Genomic DNA, 20,237 nt, shown 5'->3' with positions numbered 1-20,237 from the left:
AAGTAGCAGTACTTGAGGATACAGTGTATAGTGGCTACGTACCAAAATAATATAGCACAGTACGAGTATCAACCAGCACTCTAAGTCAAACGGAGTCAAATACAAGAACCGGTACTAAGGCCACGACGACGCTTAGAATAAATAAGTTTACTCGTATCCATCCAGTATCACGTGAGCAGCGCATTAGGTGGCACGAAGTGGCGGCACTGATCGTGGGAAGCGCGATAAGTCAATTGATAATATATTATATACTCGTCCATATTCTTATATATTATATACTCCTACATAACTTATTCTTATATATTATTGGGTATTCTTGCTGTATATAGCCTGGTCTAAACCCTTTTCGTACGAGGCTACTCTAGACGTACCAGGAGCCGGGCATCGCTTACTGTACCTTCATATTTCTTGGCTCCAATTTCTTATCCATAACACATACACGGACAGAGACTATTGCCCCTTCCAGACAAATCCAGAGAGATTCTGCCTTTCTTTTTGTTTCCTTGCGCTGTGCTTGTACATTAATTTGCTGCGAGTTGCCACCACGGTCGCGACAAATCGATGAGTTCCTGAACCAGCCAACCCATCGTCCTACTGCCGTTACGTTCGGCCCTCGAAACCAGAAGCCGCCGCATTCGAGTTAAACCTCATAAGAGACCATGGCATTTGCCAGCACCTCGCGGGCAATATGGCTCAGCACCCTCGTCATCATCATCTGTCTCTATTTCACCCTTAATTCCGTACGTGCCGCCGCCCCCTTGGCCCCTTACCTCATCTCACGACCTCAACCCTCCATGCTAACGAACTCAACCAGGAAACTTTCAATGGCAGCACCATCATCCGCGTAGGGGGCAATACCCAGGCGCCCTTCGTCGAAACCCCTTTCACCCCCGAAGAAGCCTCCTGCAAAAAGCTGGGCATGATCAAAGAGGCCTCGTGCCCCGTCCCCGAGACCCCCTTTTTCAAGGCCCTCGACTCGGCCAAGACGCCCGACGACCAGCGCCCGCTCATCACCTACGCATACCACGAAACGGAGTTCGCGCGCGCCAATCTCAAGTTCTTCGTGGACCACGCGCTGCACGATGCGGCGGATTTCATCTTCATCCTCAACGGCGACACGGACGCGGACACGAGCATCATCTTCGCAGAGCCCGATGTCCCAGAGGACCTTCGCGACCTTCTTCCCAGGCGCGACAAGAAGAACATCTTTGTTAAGAAGCGGCCAAACACCTGCTTCGATCTGGGCGCGCACAATGAGGTTCTCAATAGCGTGCTCGGGGGCGAGGGATGGATCGGCAAGGATGGACCCATTAAGGAACCCAAGGGAATGGTGAGCGCGGGGGATAACATGCTGTTGAGGAATAAATATAAGCGCTACATTCTTATGAATGCCAGTATCCGTGGCCCATTCGTGCCTCGCTGGAGCACCCAGTGCTGGACCGACTCCTACCTCAACCGTCTAACCGACAAGATCAAGGTAAGCCCAACTTCCTCCCCCCAACCCCCCCTCACACAGCCCACCCCGCTAACCCCCCCCCCCCCCCAGCTCGTTGGCATGTCCTACAACTGCCACAACGGCGAGGGCCACATCCAATCCATGATCTGGGCGACCGACCACACCGGGCTGCAGCACATCCTCACCAAAGCCGGCATCGGCGAGTGCTTTGGCGCGATGGCCGACACCATGTTGGCGGAAGTGCGCACGACGCAGGTCCTCCGTGACGTGGGCTTCGAGGTCGACAACTTCATGAGCGTCTACCACAGCGAGAACCGCGCGGCCAAGTACGCGCGCATGCGCGCTAAGAAGGCGAAGGGGATTAAGCAGTTTAAGCGCGGTGAGGTCGAGTCCGGCGCGGCCGAGGAGGGCGCAAAGGTGAAGCGCGAGACGGAGGAGGAGGCTAAGGCTAAGGATGCTGAGGCGGGGGCTAAGAAGGAGAAGGAGGAGGTGGAGGCGAAGGCGAAGAAAGAAAACAAAGCCGCAGCTGAAGCCGCAAAGACAGCATCAACCCACATCCCCACCGCCTCTGAAGTCGCCGCCGCCAAAGCCGCCGAGGAAGAGCGCATCCGCCAAGAAAAAGAAGCCAAAGCGGCCGCCGAAGAGAAGGCGCGGATCCAGAAGGAGAAGAACGACAAGCTCCTCCTGATCGAGGATAACGAAATGCCGGGCTACTTCTGGCGGGAGTGCAAGGACGAGGATTGGTTGGGGGCGGGGAGCTACTTTGGGACGTTCGTGCATCCGTATGAGAATCTGTTTATGAAGAGTCATCGCAAGATTGAGGATACGGTGCTGGATAATTTGACGAAGTGGCATGATGGGTGGGGGTATGAGAGTTATGATGTTTGTTTTTAGAGGGGGTGGGGGAAGGGGGAGGAAGTAATTATTGATGTTTGTGGGATTGGCGTTTTGGAAGGAGCGGCATGTGTGTGGTGGTGGCTGAGGATGGGGGAGGATTGTTTCCCTCGCCGTTTGGGCTGTTTGGTTGTGTATGATGCATCTAATTTTTGATTTTTTTTTAGACGTGGGATATGGCTTCTTGAAGGGAAGGTGGTGGTGGTGGTAGAAAAAGAGTGTATTATGAGATATATATCGACTACCTAGCTATTGTGCTGATATTGACGATGTATGGATATAGTTACAACTTCCTTAACCCCAGCCCCTTTCCTCCATCACCCCACCACAAGTCCATCACCACGCTCCCCCTAACCCCTATCCACCAAAACCACAACACACAGACTCTCATCACGTGAACCCCGTAATAGGGTGTTTCAGGGCCCTTTCCGTCTTAGCGCGAGTATTATTTTTGGCCAGGAACGGGTTTTTATAGATTCTTCAATTTAATTTTGGTTCAAAATTGGGGAACTTGCCAAGGCATCTCTGGCGATTGGGATGGGGGCGCATGGCGTAACTGCTCCGATTCCTTACGGGGAACTTCATGGATACGCGGCTGGTGTACGTGGCGGACATATGAATGGGGGGTCGAGGGGTTGTACACTTCCTTGGTTGAGAAAAAAAACAAAACATGACTTTTTGCTCTGTTGTGACGAAAGTACATGTACATCCCCCAATTAGAGAAAATATACAAATATACAAAATATACAATTCCCTAATCCCCAATTAAATTCCCAATTTCCCCAATTAATTCACCCATTCTCCCGCCCCCCCCCCCAAATCCCCCCCCCAAATCCCCCCCATTTCTTCCAAATCCAGCCCCAAAACACCCCAATCCGTCCCACCGATCCCCCATCCGTCCCCCCTTCCCCATCCCCCAAAATACCCCCCCAATCCCCAAAAAACTCTCGCAGCCTCACCCCCTAAGGCACCCGCGCATCCCCCCCCCCCAATCCATCCATCCCCCCCAGCCCAAGGAAATCCGCAGTAACCCTGTCCGTCTCGCGCCAACCATGCACCACTATGCACAACTGGTCCAGCGACCACTTCACCATAATCCCCCCGACCTCTCCTCGACCTCCGACCTCAATGTGGCCCTAGCCACCAGCAACACCACAGCCCGCGATGGACATCTCGCAAACCTCGCCTGCAGGCCCGCGATGGTCCCTCGGCGCGATGCGCTCGGGGATCGCGGAGAGATTTGGGGCTGTAAAGCGCTTGCCTATGCTGTTATGGGGACATACGTCGCGGCGCATTCGCGTGCTTGCTGCTATGGCTGTTTTTGTGTGAGTCCCCCCCTCCTCTCCTCACAATCGAAGAACTTGCAGAAAGAAAAAAATATGATAGCAAAACCAAAAACTAACTTGTCTTCCCAGCCTCATAACCCTCACCCACTGGCGCCCCTCCACCCCCCCCATCCCCAAAGTCATCCTCTCCTACCCCCCCGACGCCGCCTTCTCCGCCCCCTCCCCCGGGGGCAACTCCCCCTTCAACGCCTCGCGCGTTGGTCTGCTCATCGAAAACCGCCCAAACCCCATCCTCGCCCCCCTAATGCTACACTTCATGACCGTCGTCCCCCCCGAATGGCGATTCCGCTTCATGGGCTCCCCCAAGTCCGTGGCGTCGATAAACCAATCCCACGCCATACGCGAGCAGGTGCGCATCGGGAAATTGGATCTCACGCTGATTCCCGAGAATATGACGACGAGTAGCCAGGAGGAGATCTCGGTGTTCCTGACGACGCTGTGGGTATACGAGCAGTTGCTGCGACCAGCGGAACATCTCCTAGTCTTCCAGACAGACAGCATGCTCTGCGCCAACGCCCGCCAATCCATCAACGAATGGCTCGACTTCGACTGGGTCGGCGCCCCCTGGCACCCCGACGGCAAGTGGGGCGGCAACGGGGGCCTCTCCCTCCGCCGCGTCGCGCCCATCATCGAGATCCTCAAACACCAAGTTCGCGGCCACAGAGGCGGCCCCGAAGACGTCTGGCTCTCCGAGCGGCTCTCCAATCGTCCCGGCGCCAAGATGGCCAACGGCTCCTTATCCCTGACATTCAGCGGGGAAATGCACACGGGGCGGCCTGAACACGTTCGTCCTTCCGATCTCCAGATCCCGGAGGAAGACAGGGAGAAGAGACCCGCGGGGGGGGGGATAGATAGTGATGCCACCGCTGCGGAGGGGCAGGATGTAGATTGGTGGCGTGAGGGGTTCTATGAGCCGATGGGGTATCATACGGGTAATAATGGGCGCACGCTGCATCCGCAGATCTGGGGGACGGTGGAGATGAGGAGGCATATTTGGGATTATTGCCCGGAGGTGAAGATGATTTTTGAGATGGATGCGGCCGAGTACGTGCCGGGGACGTGTCATGCGGATTGGAGGAGGGGGTTGGAGGGGGAGGGGATGGGGGTGAGTGAGGCGGGGTGGATGGAGGGGATGAGTAGGAGGGGGGAGGGGGAGGAGGGGTTGAAGAGACGGTGGGACCCCCAGGATGTGGATGAGGAGGGGCATCCTTATTTACCGCTTAACCTTGTGCCGTGGTGAACATCATTCACCACCTCCTTCCTACCTCCACCAACCTCACCAACCTCACCACCACACACCCTCACCCACACGACCCAACAATCTCCAAAACGGAGTCGAGCCTCGGCGTTCTCGGCAGGCGTTTTATACGGTCCAAGCCCCCTTTCTGTGTTTATTTACCATGTACATCATCTACACACCTAGATTATCGGCCCCATCTACGCGTCCATAACGCTCTACATCCCCACCAGCTCGCAGCAGCCGGTTGCTTGCGGTTGGTAGCTAGCGGATTATGAAATGATTTATGTTTGTTGATCTGTTGGGTTTTGTGGTAGTTGGTTGGGTTTGTGACATTTGTTGGGCTGTGGTGATATCTGCCGAGGGTTTGATAACGGCAGGATTAAGAATGTGTGTATGTAGCAAGATACACATCCTCGTTTCATGATACATATAGATGTGCCTGCGGGCATTTCGGGGGTTAGTAGGACAGAGGTATTATCAACTTCCGCAGCTGCCTATGTGAGGGTGTGTGTTATGGGCCGGTTTGGGGTACTGAACATGACGAGAGCGAGGTAACTTATAACGTGGCCATCCATATATATATACCTGGCCTGCTCACCGCAGCGATGATACCTGAGTCGAGATAACTCATATTCTATCAGCCTCTTCAATCATATCCCATCCCATCACACTTCAAACCACAGTTTTTGAGCTTATAAGTAAAAATTTCCCTATCCTATCCTACTCTCTCCCCATTTCCATCCTCATCCCCCAACCCCCCATCGTCTATAATACACTCTTCTCTCCCCCCTTCCCCATCTCCCCCACCAAGCAAAAAGAGGAAAAAGACGTTTTACACAAAAAAAAAACAGCCGAAACAAAAGTAAAAATCGATATATAAAAACGAAGAGAATCAATAATCTCCCCATCGATCAACCCCCATTCTAGGACCGTTTCCCCGCACGGTTTGTCACCTAACGCCTGTTTATGAACGACAAACATATAGAAAGATGATGATAAAAAAAGAATTATAAACGTGGTAGAATTATGGATAGCTGGGTGTGATAAAAGAACACGACACCGCTGCTCGAACTCGTTAGATCAGTGGTGGTTGTGGTGGTGTTTTTGCATGGTTCTTGGCGAAAGAAGGGCGTTTAGGCCTTGTTGCTGGAGCCCATGGCGGCGGCAGCTTTGTGCTTGATCATTACGACGGAGTATCTGACTTATGTTAGGGCCTGATCCACGCGGTTTGTAGCGAGTAGGAAACGGGGAAGAAGGTAACTTACGAAACAATCCCACCAATGGCAACCAAAACACCCAACACACTCCTATCCCCCACCGCGCGCCCCGAAGTCATCCACCCCAGCGCCACAATCGAGCAAGTCTTAAGATGCCCAACAACCGTCGACGAAACCGGCCCCGTCTGGGCGATAATGAAGAACTGGCTCATATTGATCAACGACGCGAATCCACCGCTTAGCAGGATCATCATCCAGCGGTTCAGCGGCACCTCGGTCCAGACGGGGAAGGTGTCGATGAAGGGGATTGCGTAGAGGAGCATGAATGAGGAGACTGGGGCCTGGTTGAAGAGGAGCTGCATGGGGTTCATCTGCAGCTTCTTGCAGTAGGAAGCGATCCACACGGTGTACAGGGACGACGCGAAGATGCCGCTGAAGGCGAAGAAGACGCCGATGCTGGAGGTGGTCTTGACCTTCTCATCGGCGGTGGGGAGGGAGTCGTAGTACGACGTCATGCCGACACCCAGGCAGGCGGGGATCAGGGCGTAGATTGCGTTGCGAGGGAGCGTCGCGCGGTAGAGGACGAAGTTCATGAGCGCCACGGTGGGGGTGAGCAGGATGCGGGCGATTTGGTAGAATGTGACGGTGGAGAAGGCCAGGGAGAGGTTGGGCAGGATGACGTTCAAGGACATGGCGACGGCGAGGGGGATAATCTCCTTGATGGCCACGCGGCGCGGGACGAACATGGCGAAGCGCGGGCGCGAGAGGGTGAACAGCGTGAGCCAGGTGACAAAGAAGTGGAAGGAGGCGAAGGTGAGCTGGGCGAGCTTGAGGGAGGGGTCGGAGAAGATGGCTTTGTTGGTGAAGACCTGCGTGGTGGCATTGTTAGCTTTGTGTTGGTTGCTCTTTTGCGATTTTGGGGGATCAATTGCGGGCCGTTGGGACTGTGAGACGGAGGGGTAAATACGTACAATTCCAATCGTAGCCAAGGTGTTGACAACCATCCATATCACAGCCGCTCTCGTGCTGCTCTTCTCAGGCGCCTGCTGCTGCTGGCTCGCGGTGGGCAGCAGCTCGGCTCTCTCGATGTCGGTGGCCCCCTCCAGGTCCTCCTCCATGGGCTTGACCCTGACGACGCTGCCGGCCGGGCTGCGTCCGCCGTTCTTCTCGTCACCGAAGCGCTCGGCCTCTGACGAGCTCGTCCGGTCCGCCATATCGCGCTTTTTGTTGGGGAGGAGTGGGATCGAAGATGCGTTGTTTTTTTAGGGAGAGCGAGCGAGCGGTTGGTGAGCGGATGGCGGGCGTGTTGAGGCGATACGATCTGGCGTGTATCGTTGTTGGGAAATAAAACTAAGGGGGGAAAACGACGACAAGATGAAAGGGCTGGGATAATGAAGGTTTTGGTGGTTATTGGTGGTTATTGGTGTAGTAATTCCAACAGATTACTATGGGGGGGTGGCGGGCGAGAAGGAGAGGACAAAAGTTGGGGTGGCCAGACCGAACACGGTAACTGATGGAAGTAATGAAATTGGGTGGCACCGCCAAGAGATTTGGGTATAGGGAATAGAGTGTACTCTTGGTCTGCCGTAGTGGATACACCACTAGATACACCAGATACACTAGATACACCACTAGATACACCACTAGATACACCAGATACACCACTAGATACACCACTACCACCAGCTATCTCACACCATGCCAGCATCCACATTACTCACGTGGCTAGTAGTGGACTGCATCGAGACTTGCTTTGAGACTCGTACTGCCCTCTGTAACCGGCCCTTTTTTATTTTTGTCGCGGGTTGGAGTTGGCCTGACAATCAGTGGTCAACCAGTGGTGGTGGTGGTGGTTGAGCCAGTGGTGGTTGAGCCAGTGGTGGTTGAGCCAGTGGTGGTGGTGGTGGTGGTTGACCCAGTGGTGGTGGTGGTGGTGGTGGTGGTGGTTGACCCAGTGGTGGTGGTGGTGGTGGTGGTGGTGGTGGTAGTAGTGGTGGTGGTGGTAGTGGTGGTTGAGCCAGTGGTGGTTGTAGTGGTGGTGGTTGAGCCAGTGGTGGTTGTAGTGGTTGGTGGTGGTGGTGGTGGTGGTGGTGGTGGTGGTTGTAGTGGTTGGTGGTGGTGGTGGTGGTGGTGGTGGTGGTGGTGGTTGACCCACTGCTGGTAGTGGTGGTGATGACCCAGTGGTGTTTGACCCATGGTGGTAGTGGTGGTACTGGTTGACTCAGTGCTACTGGGTCAACCAGTGCTACTGGGACAGCCCATCCTACTGCAAACTGCTGAAAATCACCCCAACCCCCCTCAGCCACTCACACAAAATCAACCCCCTCAGCTCCCTCAGCCACTCACACAAAATCAACCCCCCTCAGCCACTCCACACCAAAATCAACCCCCCCCACCCCTCTTCACCGTTCCCTGTGCGTCTATTCGCAATTCCCACCAAAACCCACATTTACACACCACCTTCCTGTCCTTCCTCTACTCCCCTCTCCTCCCCTCTCCTCTCCTCTCTTCCTATTCCTCATCTGGCCCGCATATATATACACAATATCCTCACTGCTCATCTACGACTCGACTCTCCCTCTCTCCTAGCTATCTTCATCATGCCTAGCCCACCTACATACTCCAGGACTGCCTCCTGTAAGTTTGATCACCAGATTGTTTACCCCCCTCTCCTTCTTTTGCCCCCCCCCCCCCCCCCAACCACCCGCCCCCTCCGCCCACGAAACTATTTCGAGGGAATTGCATGTGCGCCGTGTCGTTACAATATTACAGTGCTGACCTGATCGTTGCTGCAGCTGCCGCGGGCGAGAACCCTTTCCTTGAGGACCTCCCCGTCTGGAAGAGGGCGCCTGTTCTCATCGGTTCGACCAAGTTCGAGCCGCTCCCAGATGTCAAGAATATCATGATCACTGGTGGCGCTGGCTTCATGTAAGATGAACCCACAATCTCGTTACTTTCAACACGGCCCCCTACCCCTCCCCTCTCCTCCCTCCCCCACCAGAACATGGGAAAGAGACCCCCAAGCTAATATTTCACTTTCTTCAGCGCATGCTGGTTGGTACGACACTTGACCATCACATACCCCGAGGCATACAACATTGTCTCCTTCGACAAGCTCGACTACTGCGCTTCGCTCAACAACACCCGCGCCCTCAATGACAAGAGGAACTTCTCCTTCTACCAGGGCGACATCACCAACCCCTCCGAGGTGATGGACTGCCTCGAGCGCCACAACATCGACACCATCTTCCACTTCGCCGCGCAGTCGCACGTCGACCTGAGCTTCGGCAACTCGTACGGGTTCACCCACACCAACGTCTACGGCACCCACGTGCTGCTCGAGTCGGCCAAAAAGGTTGGCATCAAGCGCTTCATCCACATCTCCACCGATGAGGTCTACGGTGAGGTTGAGGACGAGGATGACGACCTCCTCGAGACTAGCATCCTCGCCCCCACCAACCCCTACGCCGCCTCCAAGGCCGCCGCTGAGATGTTGGTCCACTCTTACCAGAAGAGCTTCAAGCTCCCCGTCATCATCGTCCGCAGCAACAACGTCTACGGCCCCCACCAGTTCCCCGAGAGTACGTCCCCCCTCCCCCCGCAATTTCCTCGCACACCCCACTAACACCCCCCTTAGAGGTCATCCCCAAATTCACCTGCCTCCTGAACCGCGGCGAGCCCGTCGTCCTCCACGGCGACGGCTCCCCAACCCGCCGCTACCTGTTCGCCGGCGACGCCGCCGACGCCTTTGACACCATCCTTCACAAGGGCCACATCGGTCAGATCTACAACGTCGGTTCCTACGACGAGATCTCCAACCTGTCCCTCTGCTCCAAGCTCCTCGCCTACCTCGAGATCCCGCACAAGACCCAGGAGGAGCTGCACAAGTGGATCAAGCACACGCACGACCGCCCCTTCAACGACCGCCGCTACGCCGTCGACGGCACGAAGCTGCGTAACCTCGGCTGGGACCAGAAGACCTCGTTCGAGAAGGGCGTGGGTATCACCGTGCAGTGGTACAAGGCGTTTGGTGAGGAGTGGTGGGGCGATATCACCAAGGTCTTGACGCCGTTCCCGGAGGTCGAGAACAAGAAGGTCATTGCCGCGAGGGATGTTGTTGTGGATAACTTGGAGGGCGATATGGTCGTTGACAAGAACGATGATATGACCCTCAAGCAGACCAACGGCGCCAAGGCCTAGATTCTTCAAATAATCTAGACCCCCCCCGGCTCCCCGTTCGGGCGGTCGGGCTCCGCGGTCTTTCTCGCGTTCTATGCAGTTTTGCTTTCTGGGAACGGGGATGATGCGGGCGCGCTGCGTGTGCTGTTTTTGCATTTTGTTGTGAAAGCGATGGGAGAAGCATAGGTAGTTGGTTTTCTATGTCCCTTCCCCCCCGTTGGCACCAACATACATTCGAGAGGATTAGACGGAGAGAGTTGAGAGTCAGGCAAGGACAGGATAAAAAGGGCCCTTATTTTACAGATTGTGGGAGGAATAAAAGACATAGAATCTTTTGATTTACTTTTTTGTTTTGCAAAAATGGGGGGGGGGGGTGCGGATCTGAGGATTTGTCGTTTCTTCCTTATTTTATCGTATTTTTTTTACGCTTTTTGACGCCTTTCTTGCTTGCCCTGTTTGATGTTCTGTTTTCGAGTCGTCGTGTTTCCCATGCCCTCTATAAATAGTAGTAGAACTTGGACCTGGGGGGCTTCGCCGGTTTGTATTTTTTTGGTCTTTGCGTGGCAAGCTTGAGAGTGGAGGGGCAATAATACATGGGTCTTATTTTAGAAACTGTTCGTTTGAGTTTAATGTGGATTGTGATAGGTTTAAGTGATGTGTAATTTAAGTGATGTGGAATTTAAGTGATGATGTGAGAGTAGTGTAGCAGATAAGTACAGCCGCAGCCTTACCCTCGAGCTGGACTCCTCCCTCTCCTTCACACCATAGAGATGCAAGTATATCACTTAAGTCTTGATACTTCCACATACATCTATCACTGCACGGCATAGCAAAACATATCCCGTAGTTTATATGCAACTCCCGCTGTATATAGCACGCATATACACCCCCATTGCCAACGCAACTGCCGTACACCCCCCCCCCCCCCCCCCCGAGCCACCGTGACGTATCTGGCCGGCCTGCCTCTTACAAACAAAAAAGGAAAAGAAGAGAGTGTATATCCATCACCGCACCGCGGTTCCCATTCCCATTCCCCCAACGCCAAACCCCCCTCAAGAAAAACTAACAAACTTCGGATCCCTCGGCCTCCCATCCCTCCCAATCCCCTCCCTCTCCAACATCCGTTCCATATACACCCGTCTCGCCTCATCGAACCCCATCCCCCTCCTCCACCAGTTCCCCTTCATAATCCCCATTATCTCTGTCTTAGCGGCGTCGTCGAGACCAGACCGAGAGTCGAGAGAGGAGATGTTGGCGCTGAGGTCGAAGGTCGAGCTGCTGAGGCCGGATTCGGCGTCGGAGAGGAAGGAGGGGAGGGGGATGTAGCGGGGGGTCGGGAGGGAGGTGAGGTGGGGGAGCCAGTGTGTGCGGGTTAAGTAGGCTGCTGGGAGGGAAGAGTTAGTGAGGGCTGGGGAGGGGGGGGGGGGGATGGGAGGGGAAAAGGGGGACGAACCTGTGGCGATGGCGAGGAAGAGGAAGAGTGTTGAGTAGAGGATGTAGTAACCCATTGTCGTGAATGCGCAGTCGCGGCTGATCGGTCAGAGTTGTAGTTTATATGACCGTCGTCGGCGGGCTCGGTCGAAGCGGTTTGCTATGAAGCAATGTAGTTGTAGTGGTATGAGTACAAAAGAAAGCAATAAGCAGAGGTATTCGCCCTCGTCGTCCCGATTATAATGGCATCAGAAAACTAGCTGGTGGGCATGAAGGAATGGCGCTTCAGTCAGAACTGCAAGACGCGAACGATATGCGCCTGAATCTGGTAGATGCGTAACCCACGTATCCCATAATCCCCCCACGTGACTACTGCTTGCGTCATCAATTCGGGGCGCAGGGATTGCATATTCTCGCTTGTAGCGGGCTAGCGGCAAAACGTTACACCGATTGGCTGGGAACGCACACAGTAGAATTCAATATTGATATTCGGGAAGTGAGGAAAGCGGTACTGTGCTGAATGACCCTTCTGAAGTTCTTGAATCTTTGAATCCGCAATCGACCAATTCGAAAATCACCGCCAACCATGTCTTCCGCATACTACTCGCCGCTCGTCAGCGATGACTTGATCTGGGAGGTTGCTCGTATGTTTTCCCCTCTCGAATGTTCCTGGGGGAGGGGGGAGGTGCTGTTCGTTGGGAGGAGGGAGGGGGATTGACGGACAGGACAGGACATGATGGGATGGGGATGAATATGTTGAATGGAGGCTGATTATCTGGGAACAGGCAGCCAGAACGCGTACATCGTCAAGCGCAAGGGTGTCCAGTTCTCGCGCGACCCGCTGAACTTGGTTAACCTTCACTCCCGCAAGGTACTGAGTCGCTCCCACAGCTGCGGCTTCAAGAAGGAAGAAGAGATGCTAACTACTGTTTCTAGCACGGCGGCTTTGTCAACACCAAGGTATGCGCGGATACACACCACTTCTCACGACGACGACGGAAGAGGAGATACGGGGAGATACAGGATGGGATGACGTTTACTGATGCGAAATACAGGCTGTCGGCATCGCACCCGCTGAGGGCGATAAGGGAGGCGTGACCCTCATCACCAAGAAGGCCGGAAACGCACAGCGCCCTGCTGCTGCCACCTCGACCACCATCAACGGCAGCAAGTCCAACCGCAAGTGAGTATCCCGTCCCTCCCCCCCCCCACACCAACTTCCCGGCACACCGAACAGCGGCTAATGACTAAACAGGACCTACAAGAGCGTCGCCAACACCGTCGCCAAGGGCTACAGAGGTGACCTCCGCGCCGCCGCCGTGTCCCGCGCCTCCGCTATTCGCAAGTCGCAGCGTGGCGTCAAGGAGCGCCCAGCGAGCGCACCGCGTGGCGTCAAGGCCAAGAAGGCCGCCGCTGCTGCTGAGGAGAACTAGAGGAGTTGGCCCATGAAGTGATGTCTACTGGGAGCGGGGATTGGGGGGTTTCGTAGGGAAACTCTATCAAATGCAAAGAATTTGTTCTCCTGGACGGGATTGTTTTTGTAGGGAATCTCGTGTCATGGCTTTTGAACTGTGTAGGGGAGCGACCGATTGCATTTTCTGCCGGGGTTTTGTCATGGTTATGACGCCTTGGAGGGGTGGGATAGGGATGGCTAGCTCGGCTGTAGCGAAATATGAGCAACTGGAATGAAATCCAGGCGTTTGCTAAGATTGCTTTGCTTGCTGTGATGGTGGAGGTGAATGCGTGTATGCTATGATGCTGCGAGGTATGGGATACTCGTAAATAGTTAGCCTTCCTCCTTCTCCCATGTGAACTGCCGAACTGGGTAGGCGAAAGCCACCGTCAACCAACCAGCACCGTCCGATCCCGCCCGAGAGAGCCGCGGAACATGACGTGAGGCTATTTATGCGAGGATGAGTGCGGAATGTGATTCTAAAAAGGCATCTAGTGAGAACTGTTCGATTTATATATGAATGCTCTTGGTTCCCACATCCCGAGCGCGGATTTCTGGCTAACTCATTACGTTATTCCTACTCCAAACGTCAACTCGCTAAACAGGTAAGGGAAACCCGCGCGCTTGGCATTGGGGATGGGAAATGCGGAAGTGTTGGGAACAGCTTGACTTTATCCATATTTGACACTCGAAATTTCTGACACCTTTTCGATCCATATTTAGATTTTAAGAAAGATCTATTGCATACGCAAATCTTGTACGTGCTGGCCCTTGGTGGATGGAGAGCTCTTGACAATGTGCATCGACTGACAAATTACCCCGCCATCAGATTCATCTCCGCACACTCAATCAACCAAAGCCGCAATCATGGTTAAAGCTGGTAAGCCACGAAATAATACCCTGAGCTGCTGAGGAACATATCGCTAACGCTCCTGAAGTTGTCGCCGGTGCCTCTGGTGGAATTGGACAGGTATTACGACGTTAACCAGTCGTTGAGTGTCAATCGCTGACACTGACCCATGTAGCCGCTGTCCCTCCTCCTCAAGAACAGCCCGCTCATCGATGAGCTCGCTCTCTACGATGTTGTCAACACCCCAGGTGTTGCTGCCGATCTCTCCCACATCTCCTCCAAGGCCGTACGTCGAAGAATCGGAGCCCTTACTATACAAACGCTCACAAATATCACAGAAGATCACTGGCTACCTGCCAAAGGATGACGGCGCGAAGCTCGCCTTCCAGAACGCCGACATCATTGTCATCCCCGCTGGCATTCCCCGTAAGCACCATGCTGACATGAAACTCTAGAGCTAGGCTAACATACCCCAAGGCAAGCCAGGAATGACCCGTGATGATCTCTTCAACATCAACGCCGGTATCGTCAAGGGCCTCATCGAGGTCATCGCCGATGTCGCCCCCAACGCCTTCATCCTCATCATCTCCAACCCCGTCAACTCCACCGTCCCCATCGCCGCCGAGGTCCTGAAGGCCAAGGGCGTCTTCAACCCCCAGCGCCTGTTCGGTGTCACCACCCTCGACGTCGTCCGCGCCGAGACCTTCGTCGCCGAGATCACCGGCGCCAAGAACCCCCAGGAGACCACCATCCCCGTCATTGGCGGCCACTCCGGAGAGACCATCGTTCCCCTCTTTAGCCAGGCCAAGCCCTCCGTCTCCATCCCAGCCGACAAGCTCGCCGCCCTCGTCAACCGCGTCCAGTTCGGTGGTGATGAGGTCGTCAAGGCTAAGGACGGTGCTGGCTCTGCCACCCTCTCCATGGCCTACGCCGGTTTCCGCTTCGCTGAGAAGGTCCTCCGCGCCGCTGCTGGCGAGAAGAACATCGTTGAGCCAACCTTTGTCAACCTTGCTGTCCCAGGTGGTGATGCCGTCAAGGCCGCCGTCGGTGGTCTCGAGTTCTTCTCAGTCCCCGTTGAGCTTGGCCCCAACGGTGCCGAGAAGGCCCAGAACCCCCTCGCCTCGCTGGACGACAACGAGAAGACCCTCCTTAAGGCTGCTGTTGAGGGCCTTAAGGGTAACATCGAGAAGGGTGTTACCTTCGCCCACAACCCTCCCCAAAAGTGATTAATCCCCCGCCCCATCTCTCAGTTGTCGTTTTGTGGGTTAGAATCATCACTAATTGGCCTTTGCGTAGATAGATTGTGATTTGATCCTCTTAGCCGCCTTTTGGCCAAGATACACGACCAGTTTTAACGATTTTGAGGGAATATAAAAAGTAAACATGACGAGACCTATGTTACAAGTTCACATGAATATGTAGCTCTTGGTGAATAGCGTAAAATATGTCTCATTCCAGGCAATGTGATATGCCATTCCCAACGCCAGTGTATGCCGCTAAACCGCTGTGACTAAAAACCAACCTCCGAAGCAATCTACTCAGCCTGCGTGCCCTCCTCCATAGTATATTATCCCATATAGTCTACCCTCCCTAGTCCCCACCGTTCCCTCGCCGGGATATGCACATGCTGCTATCCATCAAGGATTCACAGTAATAGACTTAATCTGGAACGTCGCCCCCGGCAGCTCCGACGTCTCCGCCTGCACCGTCGCATTTATCCCCATACTCGCCAGCGCGCCTCTAATAACGCCGCACGGAAACCACAGGAACTATAATCGAGGTATGTAGGTCAGCCAAGCCGGTCTTTGTCTCGCCATCGGGGTGTGGGTGTGAGGGAGGGATTCCATACCGGTTGCGCGCGCACAACAGCCTGTCCACCAGCCTCAGTGCTCATCCGCGAGAACGGCCGGAACGCATTATCAGTCAGGACGTAAACCCCGCGGTGGTTAGTCTTAAGGTTATCGATCTGCTTTCGAAAGACCAGCATCCACAGGTCCTTGCAAAGGAACTTAATCACATCAAGCGTATCCGTAAACCGTGGCCTATCAATCGAGAACCTGCACCTCACTCATTAGCCCATGCACACTCCCGTCACCTCGCCTTTGTCTAGCTCCAGCACCACGACTCGACCGAGACAGAACTGGAAGGGGACCACCTACCGCTCAACCATGCCCTGCCCAACGCGATACCCCAGCGTCTCGAGCCTGTAAAACACCGCATCCCGCTCCTCATCCTCATCCATCCTGCTCTCCCTCAGTGCGCCCGTCCCCGCCGTCCCCGCGGCCTTGGTGCTCACGCTGCCCCCCTTCGCAGCAGCGAGCGCCTTGACCTCGTCGTCGGGGAGCCCGGCGACGCCGTCGCGCTTGACGCTGTCGATGTCGTGGGCGAGGCGGTAGGCGAGCGGGACGAGCTCGATGAGGAGGAAGTCGAGGCAGGAGCTGCTGAGGAAGGTGGCGGAGGGGTCGCCGTTGTAGGGCGGTTGCGGGCTTTCGAAGGACATGGTACGTGTGATTGGGATGTGGGTTATCGCATGGGGTAGCTTTTGGTTTGTATGGGGAGTGGAGGGGTGGTGGGAAGGGTTGATGGGGTGTGGTTGTGGTGGATGGGAAGGGTGTAAGGCTGTGGATATTTGGAGGTTCCGAATTGGCGGCCGGAGCCTCGCCGGGCACCACCGAGATGGTCAATTTATATCGCGCGTCAAGGGGCAAATAGGGGATATTTTAATCACAGCAGTCTACATGTGCATATGGTGGATCATATGTTTTGATATTTAGCAATACGAGAAATTATGATGGGCTCTCTAGCTAGCAACAATGCGAGTTGCAAAGACGACCCGAATCGTCGAACGTGGTGCCTCAAAACGCCCCTCCCAACCCAAACCGCCATCTCGTGCGTCTCCTCCAGAACGCCCTTGGGAAATCCGTCCATCGCTAATGCTATGTAGTCATTAATGTACACGCCAATGATAAAATGAGAGAAATATCGAATCCACCACAGTCCCCATGAACTGCCTTATATCCACAAACCAACCAACGTCACAGGTAAAAGTAAATATTCTTAAGACCGGCCTGGCATGGCATAGTGTGGAACTTGCGTTGTGCCAAAGGCTGCTGTACTCTGTCGCTTCGGTGCCCTTGAAATAGGCTCCTCGTCTTCGTCGCTCAGCGTGAGGTCAATGACTGACGATGCGGGACGCTTGTTGGACGGCCTGGGGGCGCTCATTGCAGTGGATGGCTCCCGGGAGTATAGTGAAGTTGGAGGAGTGCTTGCAGAGGTGCCTGGAGTGCTGTGGTTTCTGATAGATAGGAATTTGGAGTCCTTGATTTCGATAATATCGTCATCGCCTTCGATATCAAAGTCCTGGTCTCCTTTTGACGGTGACGGGGTTCTGGTGTTGGTGGACCATTTTCCATCGGGTTCTATGGTGACCTGGTCTACCGATCGCGGAGTATTTGTTATAATATCCCTCACATAACTATACATACGTTAGTCGGGGAGCAGTTCAAGGAAGTGAAATTCATACTCATCGACGGCCAGAGTCTCAAAAGTGGCTGAATTGTTGCAAATCGGGCACAGCCAAGTCGGCCCCTGCTCTTGAAGTTGCAAGTATGACGTTGCATCAAAACATTGATTATGCCGGCATGCTGTTGAGCGGCATGGCAAGTCCATTCTCAGAGTGGACAAGGGGCACTTCAGAGAGAGAACTGTAGATGTAGCCACAATGTCTGGATCCGCTGCTTTGGAGACCACTGATGGGCATGACGTTAGTCTCTGTATGATAAGATACAGACGTCACTTGGGACTCACTTTCGTTAATAACTGACTCTTTAGACAGCTTCTTTCCATTTTCGATTCTCTTCCGCAGTTCCTCAACTGGGACGGTTTTGACGACGTAAACCATGAAGTAGAAAGTCTGGGTTGGATGTTAGCAATGAGATGTCGCCGAGTTGGCGTAAATAATAGCATGAAGTTGGACAGTGGTTGGAGTCGCCTGGATAGCTGGCTCTAGAAGGGTCGGAACTTGCCTTTGTCGTCAATGCATAAGTCATTTCAATCTTGTTCGGGTATTGTGATGGCTTCAGTCGAAGGTATGGTGTCAAGTCAACAGGTCGTGTAGATCCTGGCTTGTTCTTCAACCCTCGCAGATTTGCCTTGACATCCCCGCCATTAACCTTAATCTCAGACTGATGCGGAAATGAGATATCTTGTCTCATGGTCCCCGGGTCGCTCAAACAGAACGCCATGACTCTCAAGGACTTGTCTGTTTCTATTTGTCCTAGAATCGGCCAGTTTTGTGCTTGCGCAGATATCTCGACGTTATTTCTATGGGCTGCCATAGCTTTCAGATTAGAATTTCATCAGCATCGTATGCTATTCATGGGGACCGATCCAAACTAACCCGGGCACGTCTTCAGGTCGCCGATCTGCCGCTGGAGGGTGTAGAACGGGCTCGGCTTGAAATCGATAACTGTGCACTCAATCAGCACACCCCAATTTCCAAAGCGGTGGGACCACCAACCTGGCTGTGCGCCCATACCATTTGCCATGTATCTAGGTGCCTGTATTCCAGGCGCTGGTCGTGGCGATGGAGCTGCAGGTGAGGACGAGTACGGTGCGTAACCACCATTCGGGTATAAGGCGTCCTCCGGATTAGAGAGCAAACTCTTGATGTTATTAAACTTTACAACGTTGCCTTCAGCAACATACTTTTCAATATCTAAATAGCGATAGTGTTAGCGCTAGTTGTAGGCGGGGGTTCAAGTAGATAGGTGGCGTGTATGAGAAGGAATGAAACGCCAACTGACTCTCTTGTATGCGCTGTTGCATGATGGCTTTAACAGCTCCAGCACAAGGAATCCTCTCCGACTTGCAAATAGCAGTGAGGTATTTGTTGAGCATGCGTGGGCCCTTCAGGATCCGGATGAGAGGGACCGGATCCAGATTCCCTCCACCCATCGAGGCCATGCTCAGATGTTGGTGAGGCTACCGGGATGAATGAGAATAATTTCCACCATCAAATCTTTGTCTGTAACATTTGAATCTTTAAAGGCGATACGAAAGCTCCGCTTGCTGCCCAGGGCAGAAGAAATAGGAATTGCTCAGTATGATGCGATTCCGGTAAGTGAAATTTGGCACGACCCCCTCGTTATCGCGATGCGACCGGGGGAAGGCGGTGGCAGAATCGAAGCGCCGCTAGGTAAAAGTTTATCGAAATGTGGGATGCGGGCGAGAATCTATGCAGGCTTGCATAAACTTCAAATCACTGTTAGCATCTCCTCAGATTGACCCCGAAAGAAAACTTACCACTATTTTTGCTGTCGAATCACCCTGTTTATATAAATCATGGCAAAAGGCGCTCGTGCAAGTTCGATCAAGGCGAACAACACCGCATTGAAGACCAAGGTTTTCGGCCCCGTTGAGACCGCCAGAACAGAGAGGTTGTCCGCAAAGTTGCTCGCATTGGCAGCAGCACCGCGCCCTTCCGCACAGAAAGATGTTACGATGGATGTAGAGGGTAAGTCGGCATCTCCTGCTGTCGAATTCAAACTAACCTCACCCGTAGATGCTGCCGCTCCAGCTCCTCTCAAAAGCGCTCTTAAAGTAACGAAGCAAGCCGACGGTAAGTCACCGCTACATTTACAACAATATATTTACTAATTTACTCCCTCAGATATGGAGGTCGATAAGGATACTACGCAAGCGCCAGCAAGCTCGAAACCCAGCAGCGGGCGCATCGAGAAGAAGAGAAGCGCACGCTCCAGATCGTCTGGTATCGTCTTCCCGAAGTACAAGAACGGCAAAAAGGTTGGCACGAAGAGCAGGAAGAAGTAGATCAATGTCAGAGGGATTTTGGATTTCATCGAGCATGGCGTAGGAAGGCTTTTGCAGGGCGAACAATGGCGTTATGTATATAGGATGGCATTCCCTTGGTAAGAGTTCTTAAAAATGTCCGCCGATTGCCAATCAGGAGCAACATAGTGGTTGGCTTGTGGGGATTAATCTTCCAAATTAAACAATTATATCAAGTACATTTCAGGCTCACTGTTATGATAATTTGATTTCTTTCGCAGTATGATTCCTGTAATAGGGCTTGGCTAGGGTTGATTGTAGACGTATTTAGTTAGTTGGGGACGGAAATTAAGGTTGTAGCGGGGACCCGATCCGCAACCT

At 53.7% G+C, this 20,237-nt stretch overlaps 10 protein-coding genes across 10 annotated transcripts; 6 read left to right on the top strand and 4 right to left on the bottom strand.

Moving 5' to 3' along the window:
• Positions 1–243: 243 nt before the first annotated feature.
• Positions 244–2,621, top strand: VC83_07887 (uncharacterized protein). Its single transcript, XM_024471451.1, has 3 exons — positions 244–740; positions 815–1,477; positions 1,547–2,621. The coding sequence occupies exons 1-3, from the start codon at positions 660–662 to the stop codon at positions 2,348–2,350; spliced, it is 1,548 nt and encodes a 515-aa protein (XP_024321012.1). The 5' UTR covers positions 244–659; the 3' UTR covers positions 2,351–2,621.
• A 741-nt stretch (positions 2,622–3,362) lies between these two features.
• On the top strand, positions 3,363–5,695 carry VC83_07886 (uncharacterized protein). The gene is made up of 2 exons (XM_024471450.1): positions 3,363–3,675; positions 3,766–5,695. Exons 1-2 carry the CDS (start codon positions 3,515–3,517, stop codon positions 4,934–4,936), a joined length of 1,332 nt encoding a protein of 443 aa, XP_024321011.1. The 5' UTR covers positions 3,363–3,514; the 3' UTR covers positions 4,937–5,695.
• A 34-nt stretch (positions 5,696–5,729) lies between these two features.
• On the bottom strand, positions 5,730–7,744 carry VC83_07885 (uncharacterized protein). Its single transcript, XM_024471449.1, has 3 exons — positions 7,125–7,744; positions 6,202–7,022; positions 5,730–6,133 (listed from the first exon to the last, which is right to left on the bottom strand). The coding sequence occupies exons 1-3, from the start codon at positions 7,365–7,367 to the stop codon at positions 6,070–6,072; spliced, it is 1,128 nt and encodes a 375-aa protein (XP_024321010.1). The 5' UTR covers positions 7,368–7,744; the 3' UTR covers positions 5,730–6,069.
• Positions 7,745–8,560: 816 nt separating this feature from the next.
• VC83_07884 (uncharacterized protein) lies at positions 8,561–11,232 on the top strand. Its single transcript, XM_024471448.1, has 4 exons — positions 8,561–8,790; positions 8,949–9,081; positions 9,199–9,734; positions 9,791–11,232. Exons 1-4 carry the CDS (start codon positions 8,754–8,756, stop codon positions 10,351–10,353), a joined length of 1,269 nt encoding a protein of 422 aa, XP_024321009.1. The 5' UTR covers positions 8,561–8,753; the 3' UTR covers positions 10,354–11,232.
• A 29-nt stretch (positions 11,233–11,261) lies between these two features.
• VC83_07883 (uncharacterized protein) lies at positions 11,262–12,074 on the bottom strand. The gene is made up of 2 exons (XM_024471447.1): positions 11,786–12,074; positions 11,262–11,716 (listed from the first exon to the last, which is right to left on the bottom strand). The coding sequence occupies exons 1-2, from the start codon at positions 11,838–11,840 to the stop codon at positions 11,385–11,387; spliced, it is 387 nt and encodes a 128-aa protein (XP_024321008.1). The 5' UTR covers positions 11,841–12,074; the 3' UTR covers positions 11,262–11,384.
• A 170-nt stretch (positions 12,075–12,244) lies between these two features.
• VC83_07882 (uncharacterized protein) lies at positions 12,245–13,196 on the top strand (the record flags this gene model as incomplete). Its single annotated transcript, XM_024471446.1, has 5 exons — positions 12,245–12,407; positions 12,549–12,634; positions 12,700–12,723; positions 12,819–12,946; positions 13,019–13,196. Exons 1-5 carry the CDS (start codon positions 12,350–12,352, stop codon positions 13,194–13,196), a joined length of 474 nt encoding a protein of 157 aa, XP_024321007.1. The 5' UTR covers positions 12,245–12,349.
• A 699-nt stretch (positions 13,197–13,895) lies between these two features.
• Positions 13,896–15,459, top strand: VC83_07881 (uncharacterized protein). The gene is made up of 7 exons (XM_024471445.1): positions 13,896–13,973; positions 14,046–14,096; positions 14,155–14,186; positions 14,242–14,352; positions 14,405–14,492; positions 14,544–15,288; positions 15,363–15,459. Exons 2-7 carry the CDS (start codon positions 14,084–14,086, stop codon positions 15,364–15,366), a joined length of 993 nt encoding a protein of 330 aa, XP_024321006.1. The 5' UTR covers positions 13,896–13,973; positions 14,046–14,083; the 3' UTR covers positions 15,367–15,459.
• Positions 15,460–16,695, bottom strand: TRS33 (Trafficking protein particle complex subunit 33). The gene is made up of 3 exons (XM_024471444.1): positions 16,226–16,695; positions 15,916–16,123; positions 15,460–15,835 (listed from the first exon to the last, which is right to left on the bottom strand). The coding sequence occupies exons 1-3, from the start codon at positions 16,564–16,566 to the stop codon at positions 15,704–15,706; spliced, it is 681 nt and encodes a 226-aa protein (XP_024321005.1). The 5' UTR covers positions 16,567–16,695; the 3' UTR covers positions 15,460–15,703.
• Positions 16,672–19,252, bottom strand: SIZ1 (SUMO ligase siz1). The gene is made up of 7 exons (XM_024471443.1): positions 18,872–19,252; positions 18,586–18,783; positions 18,466–18,534; positions 18,092–18,405; positions 17,874–17,979; positions 17,590–17,815; positions 16,672–17,541 (listed from the first exon to the last, which is right to left on the bottom strand). The coding sequence occupies exons 1-7, from the start codon at positions 19,029–19,031 to the stop codon at positions 17,124–17,126; spliced, it is 1,491 nt and encodes a 496-aa protein (XP_024321113.1). The 5' UTR covers positions 19,032–19,252; the 3' UTR covers positions 16,672–17,123.
• On the top strand, positions 19,253–20,180 carry VC83_07878 (uncharacterized protein). Its single transcript, XM_024471442.1, has 3 exons — positions 19,253–19,581; positions 19,630–19,686; positions 19,738–20,180. Exons 1-3 carry the CDS (start codon positions 19,410–19,412, stop codon positions 19,896–19,898), a joined length of 390 nt encoding a protein of 129 aa, XP_024321114.1. The 5' UTR covers positions 19,253–19,409; the 3' UTR covers positions 19,899–20,180.
• Positions 20,181–20,237: the final 57 nt, after the last annotated feature.

The sequence above is a fragment of the Pseudogymnoascus destructans genome (genome assembly GCF_001641265.1).
Source record: "Pseudogymnoascus destructans isolate 20631-21 unplaced genomic scaffold scaffold_22, whole genome shotgun sequence".
Lineage (NCBI taxonomy): Eukaryota > Fungi > Ascomycota > Leotiomycetes > Thelebolales > Thelebolaceae > Pseudogymnoascus > Pseudogymnoascus destructans.
This window is presented reverse-complemented; position numbering and strand designations above follow the sequence as displayed.